Source organism: Onychomys torridus, chromosome X, assembly GCF_903995425.1.
Source record: "Onychomys torridus chromosome X, mOncTor1.1, whole genome shotgun sequence".
Taxonomy (NCBI): Eukaryota; Metazoa; Chordata; class Mammalia; order Rodentia; family Cricetidae; genus Onychomys; species Onychomys torridus.
This window is the reverse complement of record NC_050466.1, coordinates 59,432,559-59,458,526: the sequence shown is the minus strand read 5'-3', so window position 1 is coordinate 59,458,526 and position 25,968 is coordinate 59,432,559. Positions and strand designations below refer to the sequence as shown.

Sequence of the window (25,968 nt, the reverse complement as noted above, 5' to 3'; positions counted from 1 at the left end):
ACTGCTTAATTTCAGTTGATTCTTAAGCAAAAATTATTCTTTTCTTTCTATCTAGAGTTGTCTTTTTTCCCATTTGTTAAAAAATGGATTGCACAGGATTCAGCTATGGGGAAATCTCTGTGTAGGTGAGGCAAATCCCACTGCAGTATAAGTGTGAAGAAGGTTCTTTGTGCTCATGCATGGTACTGTGTGTCTAAGTGAAATTCTAGTTGTTTATTCCTGTTGTAATTTCACATGGACTTTACAAAAACAAGCACATCTGGAGACCATAGGCTTTGACCAGATTACCTCGCCAAAGACCTGAAGGGAATGTACAGATGACCTGTGAAGACAATTTTACCATAAAACCACAAGTCAGTGATTTTTAAAAGTCAGCCAGCTTGACATTTTCTAAGGAGGAAACCATAAAAAAAATTAGAGAATTTTTAGCCTCCACGTTTTCCCTCCTAATTATATGGAGGATTAGCTGAAGTTATTCACTAAGTTAGAAGCAGTAGATTATCAAGTAAATGTGTCACACCAATTATGTTTTGTTATCTACTCTCTCTTACGGATTTCAGGGTAATTCCCTGGGCAGTAGTAAAGAACGCTGGCCTTATGAGACCTTAATCAGAGGCATTGGTCATAACTGCATGAGATTTTGATTATAATCTGGTCCAACTTTTAAAAGTTAGAATTTTAAAGAGATAAAGCAAGTAGAAAGTAACACTAAATAACATTTTAAACAAAGGATATTTTCATAAGTCAATTACTCTCCCCTTTAAAAATTTATGACTAATACTACCAATTTAAATAGCACCCCCAGTAATGCTTAAATAGTTCATGTCTCATGCATTCAATCTGAGGATACTCTATATGAATTTTTATCAACAGAAATTTTAAAATATTAATTTTGTATTCTGTGTATGCATGGGTGTTTTGCCAGCATATATGTCTGTGCACCATATGTGTGCAGTACCTGTGGAGGTCAGAAGAAGGCATCAGATCTACTGGAACTAGAGTATAGTTCCATATGGATGCTGGGAACTGAATATGGGTCCTTTTCTAAATCGTCTCTCCAGGACCATTGTCTTAGTTAGGGTTCCTATTGCTGTGAAAAGACATCATGACCACAGCAACTCTTATAAAGGAAAACATTTAATTGTGTTGTTCCACTTATAATTCAGAGGTTTAGTCGATTATCTTCATGGCAGGAAGCAAGGCAGCATGCAGGCAGACAGTGCTAGAGGAGGAGCTGAGAGTTCTTACATCTTGATTCAGAGGCAACAGGAAGTGATCTATCTCACTGGGCCTGGCTTGAGCATATATGAGACCTCAATACCTGCCTTCATGGTGACACACTTCCTCTAAAAAGACCACACCTACTCCTACAAGGCCACATCTTCTAATAGTGCCACTCCCTTAGGGGCTATTTTTTTTTTCAAACCACCACACCCATCAATACATATTTTTGAAGATAGTGTATAGAAACATTTGCCTGTTACTTTATATTACCCCAAATTTTGGCTGTCTCAAACAGACTGTGTGTACATGTGCAGATCATGTGTGTATGGGTGCATGTCATTGTGGAGGCCTAGGACAGCCTAGGATTTTGTGAAGGGCCCCTTTCCTCACTGGCTGTTAGCCAGAGCCTGCCCTCAGTTGGAAGTAGCTTCAAAACTGACTTTCAGGCTGGACAAGTGGCTTGGAGGTTAAGAGTACATACTGCTCTTGCAGAGGACCCACGTTTGTTTCCTGCCACCCATGTAGGGTGAGGTCACAACTGTCCATGAAACTCCAGCTCCAGGGGGCATTTGCCTCCCTCTTCTGGTGTCTTGGGGCACTCATGTATACCCCACCCCCACATACATGCACATCACCCTCCACACACATAATTTAAAATAAGAAAATCTTTTTAAAAAGTGGTCCTTGGTGAGAAAGAAAGGGGGTTGGGAGAGGGGGTAAAGAGAGGTGGAGGGTGGGGTTGGGGATTTAGCTCAGTGGCAGCAAGGTCCTAGGTTCGATCCTCAGCTCCACACACAAAATAAACAAACAAACAAACAAACAAAGAGAGGTGGAGAGGGGAGAGAAGCAGAGTCAGAGAATTTTTTCAACCTAAGCACCTAAGTGGCATCCTGTTTTGCTGTACCCTCTTCACAAAAATCCAATTACTCAGTTTCACTGACACACAAAAAGAGGGGAGATTGCATAGGGCATGGCCTCCAGGAACTAGGGATCACTAGGGGTCAATTTTAAGGTTTCCTACTACAAAAGGGTTTCCAATATGTCCCCAGTATAACATAGTCTGCAGTTCTATGACAAGCTGAGAGCAAGCTCCGCCCCCCCCCCAAAAAAAACTGAAGAGGGGCTGCTCACAGCATTAAGTGTCACCATCTAACTTAAAAAATGATGAAAGTGTGGCTGGAAAGAGCTCACCAATTAAGAGCAGGTACTGCTCTTGTACAAGACTTGAATTGGGTTCTCAGCACGCACATCAGGCAGCTCACAACTGCTCTTAACTCCAGCTCTAGGGAATCTAATGACTCTGGTATCTGCAGGCATCTTCTCTCTCTCTCCTCTCTCTCTCTCTCTCTCTCTCTCTCTCTCTCTCTCTCACACACACACACACACACACACACACACACACACTTTAATAACTTTTTTAAAATGGTGAAAGCCAGGTATGGTGGTGCACACATTTAATTCCAACACCTAGGAGGTAGAGGCAGGCGTATCTCTCGAGTTTGAGGCCACCACCTGGCCTACATGACAATTTCTAGGCCAACCAGGACTACAGAGTGAGGCCATGTGTCAAAAATTTTAAAAATGGTGAGAGAAAAATGAAACAGCTATTCAAGAAAAACATGTAATTTCTTTTCAAGCATGTGTGTGGTGCATGTATGTGCACACAGGTAGATGTGTCCATGTCTGTTCATGCATGTAGAGGCTAGAGGTCAATGTTAAGCATCTTCTTCATCCACTCTCCCACTTAGTTTTTGAAATAGGGTCTCTCTTTGGAAATGAAGTTCACTGATTTGGACATCACGGCTGGCCAGCAAGCCCCAAAGATCCACCAATCTCTGCCTTCCCAGCACTAGGATTACAGGAGTAATCTGTAGCAGGAATCTTAAAAGTTCTTATTAATAAACAAACCTGGAGCCAGGTATTGGGGTGAACGCTGGAAGATCAGAGAAGCAGAACAAGCCACAGCTTCCTCACCTTGCCAGTTCCTCAGCTGATCCTGTTTCCTCAGACTTGAAGCCTCTGAGTCCTCATCCAAATGGATCTCAGCTGAACTGCTGCTCAAAGCCTAAAAGCTTAACCACCAAATGCTTCTAGTTTCTGGTTTTCATGCCTTATATATCTTTCTGCTTTCTGCCCTCACTTTCTGGGATGAAAGGCTCACTCCCTGGGATTAAAGGCGTGAGTCACCATGCTTGGCAGTATCCTTGAACACACAGAGATCCAGGTAGATCTCTTCCTCTGGAATGCAAGGATTAAAGGCGTGTACTACCACTGCCTATCCTCTATGTTTAGCATTGTGGCTGTTCTGTTCTCTGACCCCAGATAAGTTTATTAGCGTGCACAATATTTTGGGGGAACATAATATCACCACAGTAATCAGTGTGCCCAGCTTATATATGGGTTCTGGGGATCTGAACTAAGATCCTTGCACTTGTGCAGCCAGCACTTTCCCCCCACTGAGCCATCTCCCAAATCCTGTTGTAGATGGACTTTCTTTTCTGCTGCCAGCCCCAAATGATGACACAGAGACTTCTTATTAATTGTTAAAGCTTGGCCTATAGCTTAGGCTTGCCCCACTAGCTCTTAAAATTTAAATTAACCTATTTATATTAAGCTATGTTTTGCCTCATAGCTTTTGCCCTCTCTTGGATCTTGTGCCTTCTGTTCTCTCTCTGTGTCCTTTGGTATCTCTCTCACACCTCAATTCATCTCCTCTTCCTTTCTCTTTGCCAAGACAACCTGCCTAACCTCTTCCTGCCTAGCTATTGGCCATTCAACTCTTTATTAAACCAACCAGAAGGTGCCTTGGCCAAGACACATCTTCACAGTGTACAAAAAGATTGTTCTACAACACCCTGTATTTCCCTTTTTATTGCCAGAGATGTATTTCTCTTTTTCTGGTTTCCCTCACATTAGCTATGGCCAGGGAGCTTATCTCATCTTCTTCTGTAAACCAGTGGATGGTTCCAAATGTAGAGAGTCTTATTTGAGGGAAAATCAATTCCATTGAAATGTCTACTTATATGTTTGCCAGATTTAAATCTCAGTGCACTTATATAATCAAACAACAGAAATTTAAATCTATGATTTAAAAAACTATTCGTACCTGGTTTCAGGTAGAAGAAATGCTATCCAGTTGTACCCTGTATGTTGATTGATAAAAGACACTCACCTGTTACGTCTTCACATTAGTCCACTGACTTCCTTATTATCAAGCCTTTGTATATGGCTCCAGAGTGGCTATTTTCAGGACACAGTGCTCCCCACAAGGGGAAATAAAATATTTTATGAAGTGATTGTATCAATGGGAAAATATAGAGATTTCAGTTAAAAACATTTTTTTTTTTGCAGGCAGATCTTTGGCTAAAGGGAGGACAAAAATATCCACTTTGGGGTTGAAAGATGGCTCAGTGGTTAAGACCACTTGTTGCCCTTGCATGGGACCTGGGTTCAGTTCCCACACAGTGTTTCACAACTATCTGTAACTCCTGTTGCAGGGGATCCAATGCCCTCTTCTAACCTCCAAAGGCACCAGCCTCCCATGTGGTGCACATACATACATGTAGGCAAAGCATCCATATACACAAAATAAAATAAATACATTTCTGAAAGAAATGTTTAAGTACCCACCTAGTGAAACAAACAAGTACAAAAAGGTGTGGGGGAGGGCATGAGGACACCCATGTTGTGTATCAGGACCATTTTTGTCTGTTGGCCTCAATGAACTTTATTACTGCAGTTATAGATGAGGAGTGGCAGAGAACCCAGTGCAGCCCTAGAGAGACATGCGTAGAAGTCGCCAGTGAGCTGGGAAAGACAACCAACACGTTCTTCAAGCCCCCCTGTGTGAACGTGTTCCGGTGTGGAGGCTGCTGCAATGAAGAGAGTGTGATGTGTATGAACATAAGCACCTCCTACGTCTCCAAACAGGTACGAGGAAATGAAGACATTGATGCTGACCTTGTTACCAAGCACTGAGTTAAACTCATTTAATTCCCCAAACTCAGAGGATATCTTGACCTCCTTTTCAGAGAAAGACGTAATGTCCAACACAACACAGCCTCATTCACTTAACATCTACCTACTGCTGTAGTATCAAGAATCGGTACATTCTGACATTACCAGAATGGGTTGTTAAAAGGAATGGAGGAAGCCATGCTGTCTTATGCAGCTGTTTGGGTGGGAGGAGTTTAACTGGGATAACTGAGAAGAGTTGATTGAGAGTGTGGAAGGGGTTGGAGGAAGAGAGAAGGAAGAATGCAACAGGAACCAGCTAAGAGGGGGGAGGTGGTCTCACCCCCAAACTGAAGAGGCCGAAGGAAGAAGAAGGCAGAGAAACAGAGGGAAAATGGGAGAGGACATCTCACTTGGCAACTGCCTACCATGGCAGAGAATGCAAGCAGGTGCTGGGAGAGTCAAAGCCACCAGTTACAGAGGCAGTGACAGCCGGTGTAGAGCCTGACAGGGAAAGGATGAGAGAAGACAGATCTCTCGGATAGAGTGGGGAACAAAGGGAGAATGCACAGCACAAGAGACTTTTGAAAGAATCCCACAGTGTCTATGAAGGAAAGAAAATAAAGGAATCAAGTGACCTTTGCCCTGTAGCTAAGTGTCTCTGGCTACCATCTGCTTGTAAACGTAGATGCTGCATGTGGGACCTGAAGTTAGGAAAGCATTATTAAAATGCTGGAAACCAAGCCACATTCATTTGGGTCCTCTGTTGCGAATTCCTCACATGTCACTACAACTCATTTATCACATTTGCTTGTCTCCTCATGATCGTGCAGTAAAAGACAATTACATAGATGCTGAATACAATCCATGCCAAGGAAAGTTCTAAACGTCCATTTGTTTTGTTAATAGGTTAAAGTTTTCTTAATTTTGCCCCCCCCCATCTAAACTGTCCTTGAAACCATAGAAATTTTGTGTCAGAACCTTTTTGGAGAATTTTGGAACTCAAGATATCCGACCCTACTATTTGATAATTAGAAACAATGACATAAAAATGGATACGGTAAACGGTTAGTAAAACAAAGCTTGCATAATATACAAGAGTTCAGTGTCTGATCATGTCATTCTGTGGAGCATAGCTGGAGAATTGTGCAAGAACAGGAAGCTTATACAGAAAAACGCCCTTGCTTGTTCTCAGGGAAGTTCCAAGATATGTTGAAAGGGCTGAATAAACACAACCTTAATGAATTGTTTCCACTTAGTAGATAGTTGATGGCTTTGTTTTGAATGCTGCACTCAACAAATGATTCATATGAAGGAATTTATTCAAGTGTAAGTGCACAGAAGTTTTTCTTTCCAAATAGGCATACGTGTGCAGTTTGGCAGTTCCTACCTTAAAGGTACAGACTATGTGATGAACTACTTCTTAGAAACAAAGTAAATAGAACTTCATGGAATGGTGATTGAGTGGAAATGCCTTAAAATCAAATTTAAATTCATCTACACTTCATGGAACCACTCTAGAAACTTCTGTACACACTTTAGGCATCTTTTTCTCAATCTGTCATGTAAATACCATTAAAAACTTTAATTTATTTTTTAAATTTTTATTTATATCAGTCTGTGTGTGTGTGCCTGTGAAGGCCAGAAGAGGGCACCAGATTCCCCTGGAGCTGAAGTTACCTGTCTAAGCCACTTGATGTGGGTGCTGGGAATTGAACTTAGGTCCTCTGCAGGTGCAGCAAGTGCTCTTAATTAACGAGCCATCTCTCCAGCTCCTTCAAATATAATGTTTTTACAGGTGATAAATAAATTAATAATAAAGTGTTTACAATAGACCAGGTATATAGAGACATAGAAATAGACACACTAGATATAATTATCTGTGTGGGTATGATTTTAACTTAGCTGCACAATGCTTTTATAGCAAATGACCTAAAACTCAGGGTCTTCCAACAATGATAAATTAGTCTTTTTTGTGTATCTGAGGTACGAAATACTCCAAGGTGCTGAGAGTCCAGTCCTGCTTCCTGTGTCCCCAATCCCTTGGACCAGCATGGCTTCCAGGTTATATTCTTCTCGTGGCTATACCATAATCAAGAAATAATAAACCTCACAAAGCATGCACAGTCCCAAATTGTAGTATGTCATGTCAGCTAACATCTTATTGGCCAAAACAAGTGTCATGGCCAAGCTCAAAGTCAAAACATAGGAAATTGTCTGTCATTAAGAGTAATGGTTTGGGAAGGGATGAATAAATAGTTTAAATAACAATCAAATCTACTCAAATCTCAAAGAACCTCCAAGGATTTAATTTTATTTATCCTTATAACTTATACTCAAATTTAAAACAAGAGAAGGGACCATTGGTACCATTTTCAAAAACTCTAGCAATGGCAAAAAGAACAGATTTGGAAAACACTTAAGAGACTTTACCAAGCTGGAGAAGCCCCGGTTTCCTGTCTCCCAGTATTTCAAGCCTCTTACAATGACTAACTCCACTCTGCAGGAATAACTTTGCTAAAGTCATTACCATAAAGGACAATGGCAAAAATACAGACTGTGGAAACTGAAAAAAGTCTATAATAAAATTTACATCATGGTTCTCTCTCTTTGCTATAGCTCTTTGAGATATCAGTGCCTCTGACATCAGTGCCTGAGTTAGTGCCTGTTAAAATTGCCAACCATACAGGCTGTAAGTGCTTGCCCACGGCCCCCCGCCATCCCTACTCAATTATCAGAAGATCCATTGAGATCCCAGAAGAAGATCAGTAAGCATTTCCTGGACTTGATAATGTCTGTTTTTGTATTGACAAAATTGTGTGTACATTCTTTTATTCCTTTACTCATTATAGAGGCATCCCCAGAAAGACATGTGTTGCATGTTTTCTGTCTTGTGGAACATAACAACAAAAAAAAATCATGAAAGTGGAAGGGGAATTTTAGGGGGAAAAAAGCAGATGAAGAGGAGGGGGAAGAAGGGAGATGGTAAAAGTACAAGTAAAGCTAAAGAAAGTAAATTTTAGGTATGCTTGAATAGGGCATGGTCAAAACCATTATTTTTTATGATATAGATTACTAAAAACATTGAAGAAACAAATAGCAAAAATACAATCAAAATTATAAAATTACCATCTCTTCATTAAAATTCTTCATTGTTTGGCTTCAAAACCAGATCTATGCATAGTATTTGACAAACATATCACCTTGATGATGGTTATAAACTCAGTATGTTTACTTGCAGACACTTTTGAGGATTTTTTTTTTTGTGTATAGTTTTTGGTTTATTTTGCTTTTGCTTTTCTATGACAAGGTCACACTTTGTATCTCTGGCTGGCCTGAAACTTACCATATGGACTAGGCTGCCTCAACCCTCAGAGTTCTGCTTCCCTCTGCCTCTTGAGTGCTGGGATTAAAGATGTATTGCCACATTGGCCCAAAATTTTTATTCTTAACATGAGTGGTGTCAGCCTCAAAGCTGCCATGTCCTCCCTCCCTCCAGAGCAAGCAATGACTCTCCTAAATTCCAGTTTACTTTCTAAAGTTTTCCTAAAAAGAATATTTACAACTATATAATTACTATCTAATAAGATGCCATTCATAAATATAAATTAAGCTCTATGTTTTATGTTGTTTATGTTTCTGTCCGTATGCCTGTTTGTGGGTTTGTGCACATGTATGCATGTGCTATTGAAGTCCAGAAGAAGATGCTGGATCACTTGGAGCTGGAGTTACAAGTGTTGTGAGCCAACCCACAAGGGTGTTGGGAACTGACCTCAGGTCCCATGGAAGAACAGTACTCACTCTAAACTCCCGAGCCCTCTCTCTAGCCCCCACAGTTGTAATTGTTCTTACACAGTTGTCTTTTCCTAGCAGTCACCATGCCGTGTGACACAGTGCTCTCAAACATTTGTTCTCCTGTATCACTCTTAGAACAAAATTTGAAAGCACTAACATGCTTCACACAGAACATTTTGATGATTAGATATTAAATATTAAGAATCCAAAGTAGAATTACCTTGAAAATATTTAAAATATGGCTCATTATTTTCTTTTCCTAGATGTTCTCATTCCAAGAAACTCTGTCCTATTGACATGCTGTGGGATAACACCAAATGTGAATGTGTTTTCCAAGATGAGAATCCACTCCCTGGAACAGAAGGTAATGATGGTGATAGTGAAGTAATAACCACAATGATAAAAAGAACATAAGCAGTCAACATTATTGTACTTAGTATGACCAGGTTTGTTTAGTCACGTTTTTGTTGCTGTGATAAAATAGCATGACCAAAAGCAACCTCAGCAAGAAAGAATGTATTTTGACCTATGGTTCAAGAGTAATAGAATCCATCATGGTAGAGCGAGCAGGCAGGCCTGGCATCCACAGCAGGAATCTGGCTAATCACATTTCATCTATACACAGGAAGCAAAAAGAGAACAGGAAGTGGGGTGAGGCTATAAACCACCAAAGCCTGCCTCTAGTGATGTACTTCCTTCAGAAAGGTCCCACCTCCTAAGAGTTACATAACTTCCCGGAACAAAACCAACTGAGGATCAAGTGTTTAAATACTTGTGCCAATGGGGCCCATTTCTCATTCAAGCTATACCATCAGACAATGTTGGAATCTTCACAACAACCCTATGATTGCCCCTTTTCATAAGCACACAGTGTCCACCCCAAGATATCCAGTAATTTCCTCACCATCACATAGATAACAGTGGCAGAAGCATTTGGATTCTATAGCCTTCTCTGTTGTGACCATATCCACTGATGAATCACTCTACTGTTCATTCTCAAAGAAAAGTACAGAATGCCCAAAGCATGCTTTCAAAAGCAAACATTAAACTTTAAAACTACTTCAGGGTGAAACACACAAGGTCTTTTGGGGATTTGTTTCTTCCAACTGTACCATTTGAAATCAAGCCAATAATCTGGAAACAAATAAAGGATGGAAGAAGAACATGGAGAAACATTTTTCTAGAGTTGGAGCAAACCATGGTATTGGTCTAAGCCACACTGGGAATTGCTAGCCTGTCACTCTGTTTCCCAATCTGTAAAGCTATGAGTCCTGGGATGAATATATGGTTGAATATGCATGAATTTTTAATTTGTTCCCCAAAACATGTGACATGGTTCCACTGAAAACTATCACAGGGGATCATGCAAAGTGAAACTTGCTTATTTTAAACTGTGATCTAGCAAGAATATCAAGGATTTGGCCCCATGGTATCTGTCACAGAAACTAAATAGCAAGCTGTTATTTGTAGTTGTCCTGTTTTTCTGGTTTTCAGCAGCTTTCTAAATGTTTCGTGAGAGCTCAAACCAGGATGTGAAGTAATGTATTTTTAAAGTTATGTAATAAAAGGCTCACACATGGGTTGGGGATTTAGCTCAGTGGTAGAGTGCTTGCCTAGCAAGTGCAAGGCCCTGGGTTCAATCCTCAGCTCCACAAAAAAAAAAAAAGCTCACACATATAGATTGAACTCAGACACAATATATCAAATGGTGACAATCAAGGCAGCATACCACAATGCAGTTACTCAAAAGTCATCAGTCAGTCCTACCTGGAGTCAGAGCCAAGGAGGCCCCTGGTGGGGGGGGGGCATCTCAAATAAGCAGGTTGGGTCTTATAGATTATGGGAGGGGCTATAACTTGGGGTGAGGCCTCTTATTTCTGAGGGAGGTTAACTCTTGGGGAGGACTCATTGGGTGGGCTCATGTATCCAGGATGGAAGGCCTAGTAAGGAAGGAGAGATGTGCTCTGAGCAAGGGGCTGTAAGAGCTCAGCACTGAGGTGAGAGAGCAAAGTACAAACCCAATGCTGGAAAATGTTAGCAGGTTGCTGGGGTATGTTAGTTACTTTTCTTGTTGCTGTAACAAAATACCTGACAAAAGCAATAGAAGGAGGGAAGGAAAGGAAGAAGGAAGGAAGGAAGGAAGGAAGGAAGGAAGGAAGGAAGGAAGGGGCTTAGTTTGGTTTTTGCTTTGACAGGGAACAGCCTGCCATGCTGGGGATGACCTGGCAGCAAGAGTATGATAGGGCTGATCACATTGTATCCACAGCCAGGAAATAGACAGAGATGGATGCTCCTGCCCATCAGCCCTTCCTGTTCCTCTCCCTCCTTTTATTCAGACTGGGTGCCCAGCTCATATTTACAGTGGGTCTTCCTCAGTTAAACTTCTCTGGTAGTGTCCTCATAGGCATACCCAGAGGTATATATCCTGGGTGATTCTAGAATCCAGTAAAGTCAACAAAGAAGATTAACCATATCACAAGGACATACATCATACTGAGGGAAAGGAATACATATGAAGAGACAAAGCTGGGGGAGCTCCTAGGATGGAGTGAAAGGACTTAGTAAGCTTGTGCTGGAAGAGCCTGGGTGTGATGTTCTGGACAAATGGAAACCAGCCAGATGATTCGAGAAGGAGAGTGTTAATATCTGTTGGAATTGTAAAAAGATCAAGTGAGCAACAGTGCAGAAAAGAATGAGTTGGCCTGAGCAGGAGAGGGAGCAGGGAACTTCTGGGGAAACAGTAACAATGGTGGAAGTGAGGAAGGAGGGTGGATTGCATCCCAATTACTTCTAGTTTTCATCACTCATAACATCCTCATGTGCCCAAGTTCCCATGTGTTTCTCCAGGGTCCCATTCGACTGATGACACATTACTTTCTATGCACTAAACACCTTTTCTGCATACAAAGCTGTTGAGCTAATTGCCTTCTCTATACTTATTTACTCTCCAAGTGGATGCGGTTGATGCAAACCCAACTCATTTTCCTATCATTTCTATAATGAATAAAACATAGTAATAGTAGTGAATGGAACAAGCAGAGGACAGAATGCAGTGGGAACCCAGAGCCAACCTCTCTAGGGATGGAAATTGATATGTAAGACTTCAGGGTGTCAGCCTCAGCTGGTTGCTGTTTGACCTAGTTCTCCTGCATCCAGTCTCTGTTCCCTTTAACTTGCTTGTAAGGACATAACGTTCTGCTTCTGCCATGTAATCTGCTGAACACCTCAGGATTTTGTTCCCCTAAACGACTCTAAGAATGGAGCTGGGACTGCATGACACTTTCTTGTGTGTCTCTGCTGCCGCCTAGTGCTCAATGACTCTCTTAAGAGTCTTAACTGTTTTTCAGTCATCTAGCCTTGGCCTAAATTGACATTTGCCCCAGTGACTTAGAGCATATGCAGCTCATCTTTTTCCTCTTCATGAAACAAAGAATGGAGTCTTTGTGGATATCCATTCCATGTAATTTCTAAATATGTGTCAATTAAAGAGCAGTCAAAACCATGAGACTGGATCATGAGACGTTGCCATTTGGGGATGATGTGGGGGAGAAAAGAGGGAGGGAGGGGTGAGAATGAGGGGTCAAGGTCATGGAAGGTTTTTTAATGTTTATAGATTCTGGTATAAAAATTGGCCTTTTGTATGTGAAGGCAAACTTTAAGACATTTAAAGCATGGCTGGGCATGGTGGCTCACATCTTTAATCCCAGCACTCAGGGCAGAGGCAGGTAAATCTCTATGAGTTCTAGGCCAGTCTAGTCTACATAGCAAGTTCCAGGATAGCCAGGGCTACAGCGAGAAACCCTGTCTCAAAAAAAGAAAAGAAAAGAAAAGAAAAGAAAAGAAAAGAAAAAAGAAAGAAAGACAGACAAGACAGACAGACAGACATTTAAAGCTTCAGTGGTGATGGGGTAAGGTTTGTGTCACCTGAGGGGGAGACTGGAGAGATCCACACTGTGGCTGTGACACAAGTGGCAGCCACCAACGTAAGAAATACAAGGTACTGAGTGACTTGTGACAGAGGCAGCGCAATGGAGAAGAGAGGGCATGGACAAGGGACCCAGTGGACACAGTGACCACACAATCTAGTGAGCAATGGTGCCAGTCCCCAAATGAGGCAAACCGGAAAAGAAGCAGGTTTGGGAAAGAGATACTCATTTTCTTCCAAAACCTTCATGAATGCTGAGGTGAAAAGGGCAAGTTCTTCCAAACTTTTCACCTTCTCCACTTGTTTGCTTTTGCTTTTCATTTGAGACAAATGATGCTTATGTGCTACAGCCTAGCCTTAAACACAATAAGTAACAGAGGATGGCCTTGAACTTTTGATCCTCCCTACCTCTACCTCTGGAGTGAGTGCTAGGACTGCAGTCATGTGCCACCACACCCAGTTTAGGAGCCACTGGAGATTGAATCCAGAACTTCTCATGTGCCCTAGGACAGTGGAGTCACTCCCCAGCCCACCTCTTCTTCATCTTTTGGCAATGAATTTCAGTTCACTGTCAGTCTGGACCACAGTTCATTGTCACCTTTATGTGTTTTATACAAGTGTGGTGATCTGAGACGAGGAAATGCATCATTGGTTATCTGGAAGTCCTGGGGAAAATATTTCTACATCATCAGTGCTCCTGGTTCCCACTCTTCTAAAACACTGGCAAGGACTACATTCATATCCCTTATACAGCCTGTGTCTTGTCACTACTGGCTGCTTGCATAAGTTTGTGTGTGTGTGTGTGTGTGTGTGTGTGTGTGTGTGTGTGTGTGTGTGTGTGTGTAGCTAAAGATTTTATGGGTTTGCATGCAGTGCCTGTGCAGGCCAGAAGAGGGCAATAGACCCTCTGGGATTGTACTGGTAATTTTAAGCAGCCAAGTGGGTGTTGAAAACCAAGCCCTCTACCTTTCTTAAGCACTGAGCCATCTTTCCAGCACAGAAGTATATATTTTTAACAGGTCAGTCAGCAACACAAAAATCTGTCGGAAATATTCAGCTTATGATAGTTTTTATTAAAAACCTAAGAAAACATATGAGTTATATGTTTATGTTGTGAAATCACAGATGTATCTTACTCACCCTATGAAAAAAATTAAGGCCGAAAATCTATAGGCAAGGAAACTGGGAGGATTCACATTTTATTGGGAAGATATAGAACTTGCAATTAATTTGTATCATTGGATCCTCTAGGTTTCAGCTGCCTGCCAAACCAACACTTTCCTGTTTCTGTTTAGACCTCTCTTACCTTCAGGAACCAGTTCTCTGTGGACCACACATGAAGTTTGATGAAGATCGTTGTGAGTGTGTCTGCAAAACATCATGTGCTGGTGATCTCATTCAGCACCCAGAAAACTGCAGTTGCTTTGAATGCAAAGAAAGTCTGGAGAGCTGCTGCCAAAAGCACAAGGTTTTTCACCCAGAAACCTGCAGGTCAATGGTCTTTTCACTTACCCCTTAACCTGCTTGACTGGTGGCATTTAAAGGACATCCTAATCTGATTTCGTGGGGCTCCTTTTTCTCATTGCCCAAGCATCCCCTTAAAAAACAGATAGAGGTTTGGCATCTAAGACATAAGTGGAAGTATATAGAGTAATGATTAACTTTTTCTGTTGTTTCAAAACAGGATTTCATGAATTATAGACCTGCACCACCATGCCTGCTAGTATGCTATCATAAGCAAAAAAAGAAGTCACTGACATTTAAGCAACCAGGTTAAGAGAGGTTCAGATCAGCAAGCTAATTCTGTGTGTGTGTGTGTGTGTGTGTGTGTGTGTGTGTGTGTGTGTGTGTGTGTTTTCTTGATGAAGAGGCTAGCACTAGATTCATGTAGGCAAGAAACTTATGGATGACTATAATCCTTGGAGGTTGTTGATTGGGCTTTGATCAATTTCAAAACCTATCCAAACTAACCACTGAGATTTTAAAAAAATAGCTAAATTTGTTCTTTGACAATTTCATGCACGTATAAAATGTGTTCTAATTGCTTTACCCCTATACTCTTTGAACCCCAGCATACTCTTGTCAACACATTTCCTTCCTGCAAGTCCTTTTCCCACACCCAGGTCTTTTTGTTTTGTTTTGTGACCCACTAAGGGCAGTAGGGGCATCTGTGTGACCACAGGTTTGGAATTCTCTGTCAGAGCTGATTCCCCTCACCCACCAGTAGGTCCACAACTGAAGACAGTGAATCCCCATCTCTCAAATTCTATCAGTAGCCCACAGTTCATTACAGAGGGGTAGGGCCCAAGAGCCCCTCACAAATGCGTAAGTAGCTGTTGAGAAGTTCCACCTTGTGTAGGCCTAGGGCAGATTCTTGCTGCTGTTGTGAGGTCCTGATTACAAAGGCTGCAACATGCCTAGAGGATGGTATTCCCTAGTCCTTCTCTCTGTCTTCCCATTCTGACATTTTCCCAGCCCCTTTTCTGCTATGTGCCCTGAGCTTTAGAGGAGGCGGCATCAACATCTTGGTTAAGGCTGAGCCCTCAACCGGTTGAGTGCTCATTTAGAATATTACATTGACACTTTAAATACATGTCTTGAAATTCTTCTTTGAAAGCAGAATCAAATGAAATCAGAACTGAATGCTTTATCTGAAGTTGATCCTTGCTTCTAAAGTCTCATCTTCACTTTCTTTTCGACAGCTGTGAGGACAGATGTCCTTTTCATACCAGAACATGTGCAAATAGAAAGCCCAGGGGCGCCACAGTCAAGAGAATGCTTGATTGAACTTTCTCCCAAGTTCCCCACCCCTGCCATTTTGGCTAGCTGCTTTGGCTAGTTGCTCTCACTGGTGCCCACTCCCAGGTGTTAGAGAAATTGATTTTATCTAGTGCCATGGTGAATCCACATTTCCATGCAGTAGCTGCTAGGTGATTCCCTGGTCCACTGACAGATCACTTCTAGCTCCAGATGCCTCTGCACACCAGTGCTCAGAGAGGAAGGGGTCTAGGGAGCCCATTGTTTGGATGAATGCGCAAGGGTTGCTTGCCATGGATAAGCAGGTGCCATGTGATTGATCACTCAGACTGGCAAAGTCCGAGTGCAATGCTTATGAATTATTCTGGTTCTTTCTTATGTGGAATTTCATTTGTATGATGAGCACTGATGTAATTCTTGTTCAGCTTGTAATTTTTAAGTTTCCTGAACCACTGCCTGATGTTTCATATTTAAATGTATTTAAAGGAAATAAACATCATTATTCAAACCATAGAACTTGGTGGTGTTTACTATGCTATGCCTCTACATTTCATGCTAATGGGAAATATTTTCAAGACAAAAGGAAATCTAGAAATGGGAGGTTCGGTGAACACACAAATAGACTAAAACTATACCAAAGCAGAGCTCCCAGAAGGATTATCATTCTAAACAAGGGCAGCACAGGAATGCTGATGTGTGTGAATAACCTTGTGGTGTGTGAATAAATTGAACTAGACCATCATCCTTTTATGGAGAGCAGCCTAACAATGCTAACATCTCCCAATGACCTGGGATTAAACAAACAAAATGTGTGTGTGTGTGTGTGTGTGTGTTGCACTTGCTTGTATGATTGTGCACCATGTGCATGTTGTGTCCTTGGAGGCCAGAAGAGGACACCATATCCCCTGTGGTTAGAGTTACATTTGCTTCAGAGCCACCATGTGGGTGCTGGGAAACAAACCCAGGTCCTCTGGCAAAACAGTCAGTGCTCTTAACTGCTGAACCTTTCTCCATCCCCTGCTCTTCACATCTTTGAGTGTTTGAGATTCCTCTGAAAGCCCATGCCCCTCAGTGTTTCTGCATGTGTGAATCTTTCAGTCTCATCTGTTGTTGATGGATTTTTACTCTTTTGTAGGGGCCCGCCACCCAGCTCCCAAATAAATCATACACAGAGGCTTATTCTTAGTGTGCCTTAGTTTCTAGCCAGCATTCCTTAACTTAAATTATCCCTGCTATCTTTTGCCTCTGGGCTTTCCCCATTCTCTTCTGTAAATCTTACTCTTACTCTGTGGCTTGCTTTGTAGCTGGGTGGCTGGTCCCTGGAGTCCTCCTCCTTTCCTGGCTGCTAGATCATCTCTCTCTTCACTCCTCCATCTCTTTTCTCTTTTTCCTAGATCCTCCTTTTCTATTTATACTCTCTGCCTCCTAGCCCCATCTATCCATTCTCTTGCCTTGCTATTAGCTATTCAGCTTTTTATTAGACCATCAGGTGTGTTAGACAAAGTAACACAGCTTCACAGAGTTTAACAAATGCAGCATAAACAAAAGTAACATACCTTAAAATATTATTCTACAACACTCATCCACATGTCAACTTTGTTCCCATAGCTGCCCAGGAAGGGAGCACAAGGCCTTTTCTTTTTTCGTTTCTGTTCCTAAAGTGCTCCTACAGCTGGTGGTATGGCTCATCAGAGGGAATTAGATAGCACTAGCAGTATTACTTACCTAACAACTTGATATCTCTGAGCACTGTGCATAGATAAGACTGGGAGACATTCTCTCTCTCTCTCTCTCTCTCTCTCTCTCTCTCTCTCTCTCAGCAGTTACCACACAATTGTGTAAATAATTGTGTTCAGATCTGTCTTTCCACTCTACCACAACCCTTTCAGGATTGGAGAATTTCCTGATCATAAGTATGTAACACAAATTTCTCACTCAGGTCAGACCACCCTGGAGCAGGACAGTCACAAAGAGAAAGATAGCAATAAAAAAAAATAATAACCCCATGGTGGTACTGTTGGATCCCAGCCTAAATGCCTGTCCTTCCTCTTTAAATTTGCTAAGCAGGTCCTGGGTTCTCCCTTTGTTTGTTTAAGTTATCTGAAGCTTGTAGTTTGGGGCCTTTCAATACTTTCTAGCTTTTTCTAGTCCCTGATTTTTTTTCCCTCTGTCTCTCTCTGTGTCTGTCTGTTTGTTTCTCTGTCTCTGTCTCTCTCTGTCTCTGTCTCTCTTTCTCTTCTTTCTTTTTGTACCCAGCTTTGGGACTTTTCCTGGAGCAGTTCCATGAAGCATCTGCTCATCCCAAAACAATGAATTTTGCAAAAAGAGAAAGAGTGTATTCACAAAGTAGCAGTGAAATGTGACAAGGTGAGACCTAAATCTCAAACCTGCCTTCCAGAGGAGAGAGAGCACAGGGATATTTATGGGATAAAGAAGTAGGCTGAAAGGTGATTAAAGGGGACACAGTTGACGCTCTATGAATATGTAATTAATCTTCAAGGCTCTCCATGGAACACTTGTTCATAAAACAACAGCATTAGCAAGACCTATGATATTAGCAAGATCCATGGGTGGAGCTTTCACACACACCTCACACATCAAAAGGTCACACACATTGGACTTCTGCACAGGCCCAAGGGACTACTTGGAAGGTACAACGTAAGCAGCCTTTAAATCCCTGAGAAGTGCACTAGGCAACTGTTACCACCTTGACCCACAGGTCATAAGTGTCATGTACAGCAGGGCTGAGGGAGGGGGAATAATAACACACTGGGCTGCACAGCCTCCAGAATTAGTGAGTTTTACAGTCAGCTGAAAACAGGTAGTTGAAAGCAAGAAATCCAGTTGGTTTACTTAGGTTTTCATCTGGATTTCAGAAGTAGTCTGATCCTGCGGTAACTATCCTTGCTCAGACACTTCCTGCTACTGGCCCAGTCCCACCTTTCTTGTTGAATGCTTGCATTCTCTGTCTGTGCCCACAGTGCTGATGACTTCGTCCTTCTTGTTTTTTTTTTTTTTTTTTTTTTTTTTTTTTATAATCATTTTTCTGAATGGGCTCACAAACAACTAGGTTTTATAAAGTGCATTTAGCATTCAATTCCCTGTCTTGTCATTTCATTCACATCCTCCTACCATACACTCTTCCAAAATATTTGATGATGCTCCCCTGATGATGGAGCAAGTGTTTTGACCACGCAGAGAGAAATGAGTCACTCTGCTCATTCATTTTTTACATGGAATTTTAGATTTTATTTTATGAATGTTTTACTTGCATATATGTATGTGTAGTTCATGTATGCCTGGTGCCCAAGAGGCCAGAAGAGGGTGTTGAATACCCTGGAACTGGAGTTAGAGACAGTTGTTAGCTGCCATGTGGACATTAAACACTGAACCCGGGTCCTCTGCAAGACAACAAATGCTCTTAACCATTGAGCCTTCACTCCAGCCCTCAGCTCATTCCTGATAGGTTCAAAAGGAGAGAGGTCAAGTCCCCGATGAGGAAAGAAGACATAAATTGAAGGAGAAGCCCCATCACCTAATCTCATTGGGAGGTTGAACAACCTCACTGAACTTCAGCTCCCTCATTCCATTTGAGTTATTAGTAGTGAAAACAAATTGAGCAATACAATATATTTTACAAATCAAAGGCCTTATCTGATAGAAGGATGACTTTGGACAAATCCTACAAATTTGGGGCCTTAGAAAGTTTTTGGCTTATATCAAATCCTTAGATTAACTGTATTTTGGCTAAAAATGGCTCTGGCTCCCTAATTGCCATTTACAGGGAGATATCACAGGAAGTCATGAGGCCAGGGCCAAATTAACTTCTGCTTGATTTAGTGGTTTGTTAGCCTGGCAATCCTTCCCACCTTGGTTCCCAACAATCATCAAGAGATTGTACTTGGCCTCCCAATGGCTGGTCAGGATGGGACTGGTCCTGGAGAGTGTGATTTCAAGCAAGCATCTTTTCTTTCTTTCTTTCTTTCTTTCTTTCTTTCTTTCTTTCTTTCTTTCTTTCTTTCTTTCTTTTTTTTATTTTTTTGAGACAGGATTTCTCTATGTAGCCCTGGCTGTCCTGGAACTCACTCTGTAGACCAGGCTGGTCCTGAACTCACAGAGATCTGCCCTGCTTGCCTCTGTCTCTAGAGTGTTGCCATTAAAAGCATGCACCACTACCCTGCTTTGAAGCAAGTTTTATTAAATATTGGCTAGGAAGATGGACACTGGACAGGTCCATATATGGGATTTCCAGAGAATGGAACACAAATTAATGTTAGTCTGCTGCTTATAAAGGCAAAACCCATAAAGCTACATACTTCCCACCTTTGTCCAATCAGGGGCAAGCAAACATCTTGATGTACTTCCTGCCTATGTACCTCCCACCTACATGTGATCAAGCACATATCTTGTGCCATTGGTGGAACCATGCTTGTTTAAAGAAGTGAAAACATGTCACTTGTTATCTTACATGAACAACATCCCCCAGCATTCCAAGAAGTTATCTGTCCTTAGGCAAGTGGGGCTTACAGGTTAGAGGCATTTTTTTTTTAACCAGAGCTGAGGACCAAACCCAGGGCTTGCTAGGCAAGCGCTCTACCACTGAGCTAAATCCCCAACCCCAAGAGGCATTTTTGTTTTATGAATCTCTTAAGCACAGTAATTTAAACTCAAAACATACCTTCAGCCCTCACTTGTGTACTAACTTCTTTTGTCATTGCTGTGACCCAACAAATGCCTTCACAAAAGCAACTTAAGGGAGCAAGGAGTATTTTGAATCGTGGTTTTGAGGGTACAGTCCATCATGGTGGGGAAGTCATGGTGGCAGGAGCATGAGGCAGTTGGTCACATCAAGTTTACAGGCAGGAAGCAGAGAGAGAATGCTGGTGCTCACTTCCTTTACTCCTATTGATTCAGTTCATGAGCCAGCCCATGGGGGGGGGTGTTACCAGCATTTGGGGTAAATCTTCTTGCCTCAGGTAAATCTCTCTGAAAACACCCTCACAGACACACCCAGATGATTCCAGATCCAATCAAGTTCCCAATGGAGGTTAATGGTCATAGGGTGGAAGTAGAGTGGCTGGTATATTGCTTACTCAAATTCATTAGTCACAGTACTGGAATATTTGTCATACTAAGTACTAGAACATTAGCTGAAAATTCTCAACTTGTCAAAAAATTACAATATGATAGGTCTCTCTCCAAGAGCATGAAGCAAACCACAAATGGCAGCAATACATGATATCCCTGATCATGTAAGCCACAAGGCAAGAATGTGTGGAGGTCATCATAAATCTGTGACCAAAGCAATGTGCTGGGAAGCCCTGTAGAGACTGAAACAAATTGGGGCAGCACAATGATGACCACTGAGATACTTGCTGGGACACTTAGCAAAATGACATGGCATAAACAGTCCACTTTCAGTCACTGAAAACATTTCACAGCACAGTGAAACTTGTGAATTTAATAGAATTAGCATTTTGTGTGAAAACAAAGCTTTGAATAAAGTAAACTCTTAATAAAGAATTGCTTAATAAACAGCAAACCATTTCACCAATTTTATGGTCAGCAAAGAAAAATTTTCTAAAATAATGCCAAGAGTAACTTTACATAACCGGTATTGCTCAAACTCTGTTAGATGACATGGATATCTGGATTATTCCAATGCTGCAACCCTTGCTAAGAACTTAATGAAGGATCAGTTCTCAAAATATTTACCAAGGGCTGGAGAGAACGCTCAGAGGTTAAGGGTACTGGCTGTTCTTCCAGAGGTCCTGAGTTCAATTCCCAGCAACCACATGGTGGCTCACAACCATCTACAATAAGAGATCTGGTGCCCTCTTCTGGCCTGCAGGCTGAACACTCACTGTATACATAATAAATAAATAAATCTTAAAAAAAAATTACCAAGTATCCCCAAATCCTCTGATATCTGATCCTTCCAAGAACTTAATAAATAATTAGCCTGTGGTCATTTCATCACTGATGCTGTTTATTTTAAAACATAGGTTTGTAAATAATGACCCACTGGCCGGTTTTGTAACCCTGCTTTTTGTGGCAGGTGAGATTCTATTTAAACACATTATATGTCTTTTTGCTGATGTGTGGCCTTTGGCTGCTTTTGCTCCCATACCAACAGAACTGATTAACTGATAACCCCAGAGTGCTTCAAATGTATACCTCATGGTCCCTTTCAGAAAAATGTAATCAACTCATAGTATAAGATAGTCTTTATTTTGTCAAGTATCAGTAACTAACAATGAATAGAAGGAATGAGAGTTTTTTGAATCCCTACTGAGAAAAAAAAAACCAAAATATCACCTAGCCTGAGTGGGCTGTTCCCATGACCTGGGTTTACCTTCTTTTTGCCATTCTATAAGTGTGCAACCCAATGAAAGTAAGGAAAAACATGTGCATGCTCCCTTATTCCCCACTCTGTTACTGCCCCAACAAACCCTCTCCACAGAAGAAGAATGCTATACTCTCCTCCAAATCTCACACAGACATCAACCAGCCATAGCCCCCAGTCACGACAGTTGGGCAGTCTGAGTGGCTGCTCCAGGTTTGGCTAAAGGTAGCTTGGGTCACAGTTTGTATCTGTCTCAGCAGGTATCCATCCAGGTACTATCTAGGAATCAACCTTGGCTCTACAATTACTCCAAAACCAGCTCACTTCTCTGGTCTCAGTGGTCCTACAGAATCAAAGGGCCTTCGACTTGCAAACCACTGAAAGGGGATGTGCCTGCCTTTTCCTCAAAGAAGAATGCTGCTACTACATAAACCAGTCTGGCCAGGTGGAAGAAATGATTAAAAACTTCCATGATCTGGAAAAGACTCTAAGGCCTCCAGGGGCCAACTCTTTTGCAGAACTCTCATTTTGGTCTCCCTTGGGCTCCTATACCTCCTTGGCCCACTGATTTTCATATTTCTTGTAATAATGATTGCTCTCTGTCTCTTTGGGTTCTTTCAGAAAAGAATTAGCAAAATTACCTGATGGCTGGTAAACCAGATAGACGCTTCTGACAGAATTTCCCCAGGCCTCCTATCATCGCCTTCCAGCCTGAGCCTTGCTTTGGAGTGGCATTCCAGACTACTTCAAGGTGGCCTGTGCTTTGCTAGCCCCAACAGAACCTAGGCTGTGAGCAAAATACCAGAAGGTCCTGTCCATTGCCTGACTTCCTCCATTCCCAGCCTCTTGACTGGCATTTCAGCCTTCCTGGGCCCCGACAGTGATACCACAATTTCATCAGGAAATAGTTATAGAAGCAATTATATCACTCCCTCCTATCAACAAAAGGCTGGAATGTTAGGTCTCAAACCCAGGACAAGTCTCACTCAGTACCTGTGGCTCCTCCCAGCACTCCTCACCTGCCCCACACCCTAAACCTCTCTCTCCTAGGGGTGGGCTTCTGCTTCCCTTCCCCCAGCCTGTTCCTTATATAACCCAGCCATTTTGGCTATGCCACCTCTCTCGGTCTCTTGGCCCAGGCCACTTCTCTTGGTCAGTGGCTCCTGCCTTGCTTTCCTTCTCTCCTGTTATGGTCCAGTTTAGTCTGCTGGCCATGTTCAGCCTCGACTCTTCCCTCTGCCTGTCTTCTCCCTTATATCTACAATAACAGTCTTCTTCATATTCTAGGAGTAGTCATGTCTTCCTCCTTTTGTTTCATTCGCTTTAAGTTTTAGCAATTCAAGTCATTATGACACATTCATTGGCATAGCTGTAACATTTTATAGTTGCCCACATGGACTTTGAGTAAGGATAGTACATAAAAAATGAGTTCATGTGCCAGATAGGGTGGTGCACACTTTTAATCCCCAGTACTCAGGAGGCAGAGACTGGTGGATCTCTGAATTCAACGTCAGCCTAGTCTACATAGCAAGTTCCAGGCCACGAAGGGCTACATAGTAAAACTCTGTCTCAAAAATAATACATACATAAATAAATAGAAATATGAAAAACAGATTTATGTACTTTGGTTCTCTTCTAATGCCATGAGTAAATACTCCAAAAAGTAAACTGATTTTTAAAAGATTCATTTGATTACTTTAAATTTGTGTGTGTGAGTGCACAAGTGTGTGTGTATGTGTGTGTGTGTGTGTGTGTGAGAGAGAGAGAGAGAGAGAGAGAGAGAGAGAGAGAGAGAGAGAGAGAGATTTGTGGAGAGTGGGAGAGGGAGAGTATGTATAATGTAGATGTATGAAATTGTAAAAAAACAAAAATCAAAGATACAAAGATACTGGGGCTGGAGAGATTATTCAGTGGTTAAAAGGACGTGCTGCACTTGCAGAGGACCTAGGTTCAGTTCCCAGCATCTAATGGTGTCTCACAACCATCCTTAACTCTAGTTCCAAGAGATCTAACACCCTCTTCTGGCATCCATAGACACTGAATGGATGTGATGTACATATATACACATCAAGCAACACACGTGCATAAGATGAAAAAAAAAGCCTTTAAAAATCCTGAAGTAGCTGGGCGGTGGTGGCGCATGCCTTTAACCCCAGCACTCGGGAGGCAAAGCCAGGCGGATCTCTGTGAGTTCAAGGCCAGCCTTGGCTACAGAATGAGTTCCAGGAAAGGCGCAAAGCTACACAGAGAAACCCTGTCTTGAAAAATAAAACAAAACAAAAATCCTGAAGTAAGCCAGGCTTGGTGGTGCACGCCTTTAATCCCAGCACTAGGGGGCAGAGACAGCCGGATCTATAGAGAACCAATAATGAAATCATGTCTATACCAAGAACAAAGTACAGCATTTCAGAGCATAGCATTTGCTCCAGGAAGTATGAATAAATTCAAAGGGATGAAATGTACAACTTAAACATGTAGTGTCCTAGAAACTCTTAATTCCTTCCCACTTTCTCATTACATCCTTCTTAGAAATCATCACAAAATCTTCAAAACTAGGGACTAGAACATGGAGGAAGACATTGCTCAACCAAATCTCACTTAGCTACGTGATTTTCTTGTTGCTGTGACAAAAGAAATAACAAAAGCAACTTCTGGAAGGAAGGGCTTACTTTGGGTCACCATTTGAAGATTGTGGAAGGAGTAGGCATAGTGGCCAGAGGCCAGAGTGGACGATAACATGGAGCCTGCTTGTAGGAAGCAGGCAGGGTTGAATACTGGTGTTCAGCTGTCTCTTTCTAAGTCAGGCTGACATTCCAGGCCATGGAATAGTACTGCCAGCTATTACAGTGAGCCCTCCTACCTTAGTTAAACAAATCTAGAAACTCCCTCATAGACATATTTAGAGTTTTCTCTCCTAGGTGATTGTAGACTCTGTCAAGCTAACGATCCTAACCATCGCAAATTCACTCCTTGTCAACTTGACAACCAAACATGCCACTTTAAAGTAATAACCTCATAGTCTTATGGCCACCTCATGATACAAAGTGCATTCAGTTCAACTGCAAAAGTCCATAGTCCTAAACAGTTCTATCACAGGGGAGATGTGGGAAAAACAGACCCCCAACACCAGGAGTTGTTGGTCAGGGTTGTCCAAGATACTCTCAAAACATTATAGCCTATTTTTATTGTCCTTTGTTGCCCCCAACCCCAGAAATGAATGTTATGTTCCTATTGCTGAAGATACCATGAAGTTCAGATATGAGCTGGATCTGAGCTGAAAGCCTCCTCCAAAAGGAACCATAAAGATGCCAAAGGAGGAAAGCAACCAATAGTCCTATCCAGCTGTGATACTTATGAACTACAGCAGTTACCAATATGGCTTAATAATTCTAAGGGTGCTATAGTGGCACCTTGTATCTTGGCAATAACCAACTGCTCTCTAATTGGACTTAAGGCTCATTCAACAGGAAGGAAATCATGCCTGGTTACTGGAAATCTAGGCAAACTAGCCCTGAGTAGTTGTCTGGTGAGGTCACAGATCTTGTAGGAGAGCCTGCACCTGCTACTTTACTAAACCAGTATAATTCCTAACAGTATTCTAAATATACTCACAGATAAGTGTAGCTCTCAGCCCTCAACTTTCTAAAGAAATGTCTCTTTGCAATAGACAAAGACCGTTATGGAAAACCACAACCAACAACAATGCAGAGAACAAGAGATCGTGTGGTGGCCAACCCCAACACCATCTACAACACAAGCCCTGCACCCAAGGCTCAGCGAACACTGGAGAAGAGGGGGCAGAAAGATTGTAGGAGCCAGAGGACCAGGATGTCTGCCCTGGGGTTGTGTCTTAGAAATGTCACGGAAACCACACCTATGAAACCTTAACAACATAGCTGCCTAAGCAAGACCTGAATAAAGATGACAACTACAGAGACATGCTAAGTGAAAGGGGTAGAGCTCACAA

At 41.9% G+C, this 25,968-nt stretch overlaps 1 protein-coding gene across 2 annotated transcripts in view; it reads left to right on the top strand.

The window, feature by feature from the left end:
• The window catches only part of Vegfd (vascular endothelial growth factor D), a 34,135-nt gene extending 18,029 nt beyond the window's left edge, over positions 1–16,106 (top strand). For both annotated transcript variants that reach the window (XM_036175698.1, XM_036175697.1), the window contains exons 3-7: positions 4,964–5,154; positions 7,798–7,946; positions 9,237–9,337; positions 14,194–14,389; positions 15,601–16,106. In XM_036175698.1, the coding sequence (XP_036031591.1) occupies positions 4,964–5,154; positions 7,798–7,946; positions 9,237–9,337; positions 14,194–14,389; positions 15,601–15,685 (722 nt within the window). In that variant the 3' untranslated portion in view covers positions 15,686–16,106. The remainder of the gene's footprint in view (positions 1–4,963; positions 5,155–7,797; positions 7,947–9,236; positions 9,338–14,193; positions 14,390–15,600) is intronic.
• The last annotated feature ends 9,862 nt before the right edge of the window (positions 16,107–25,968 follow it).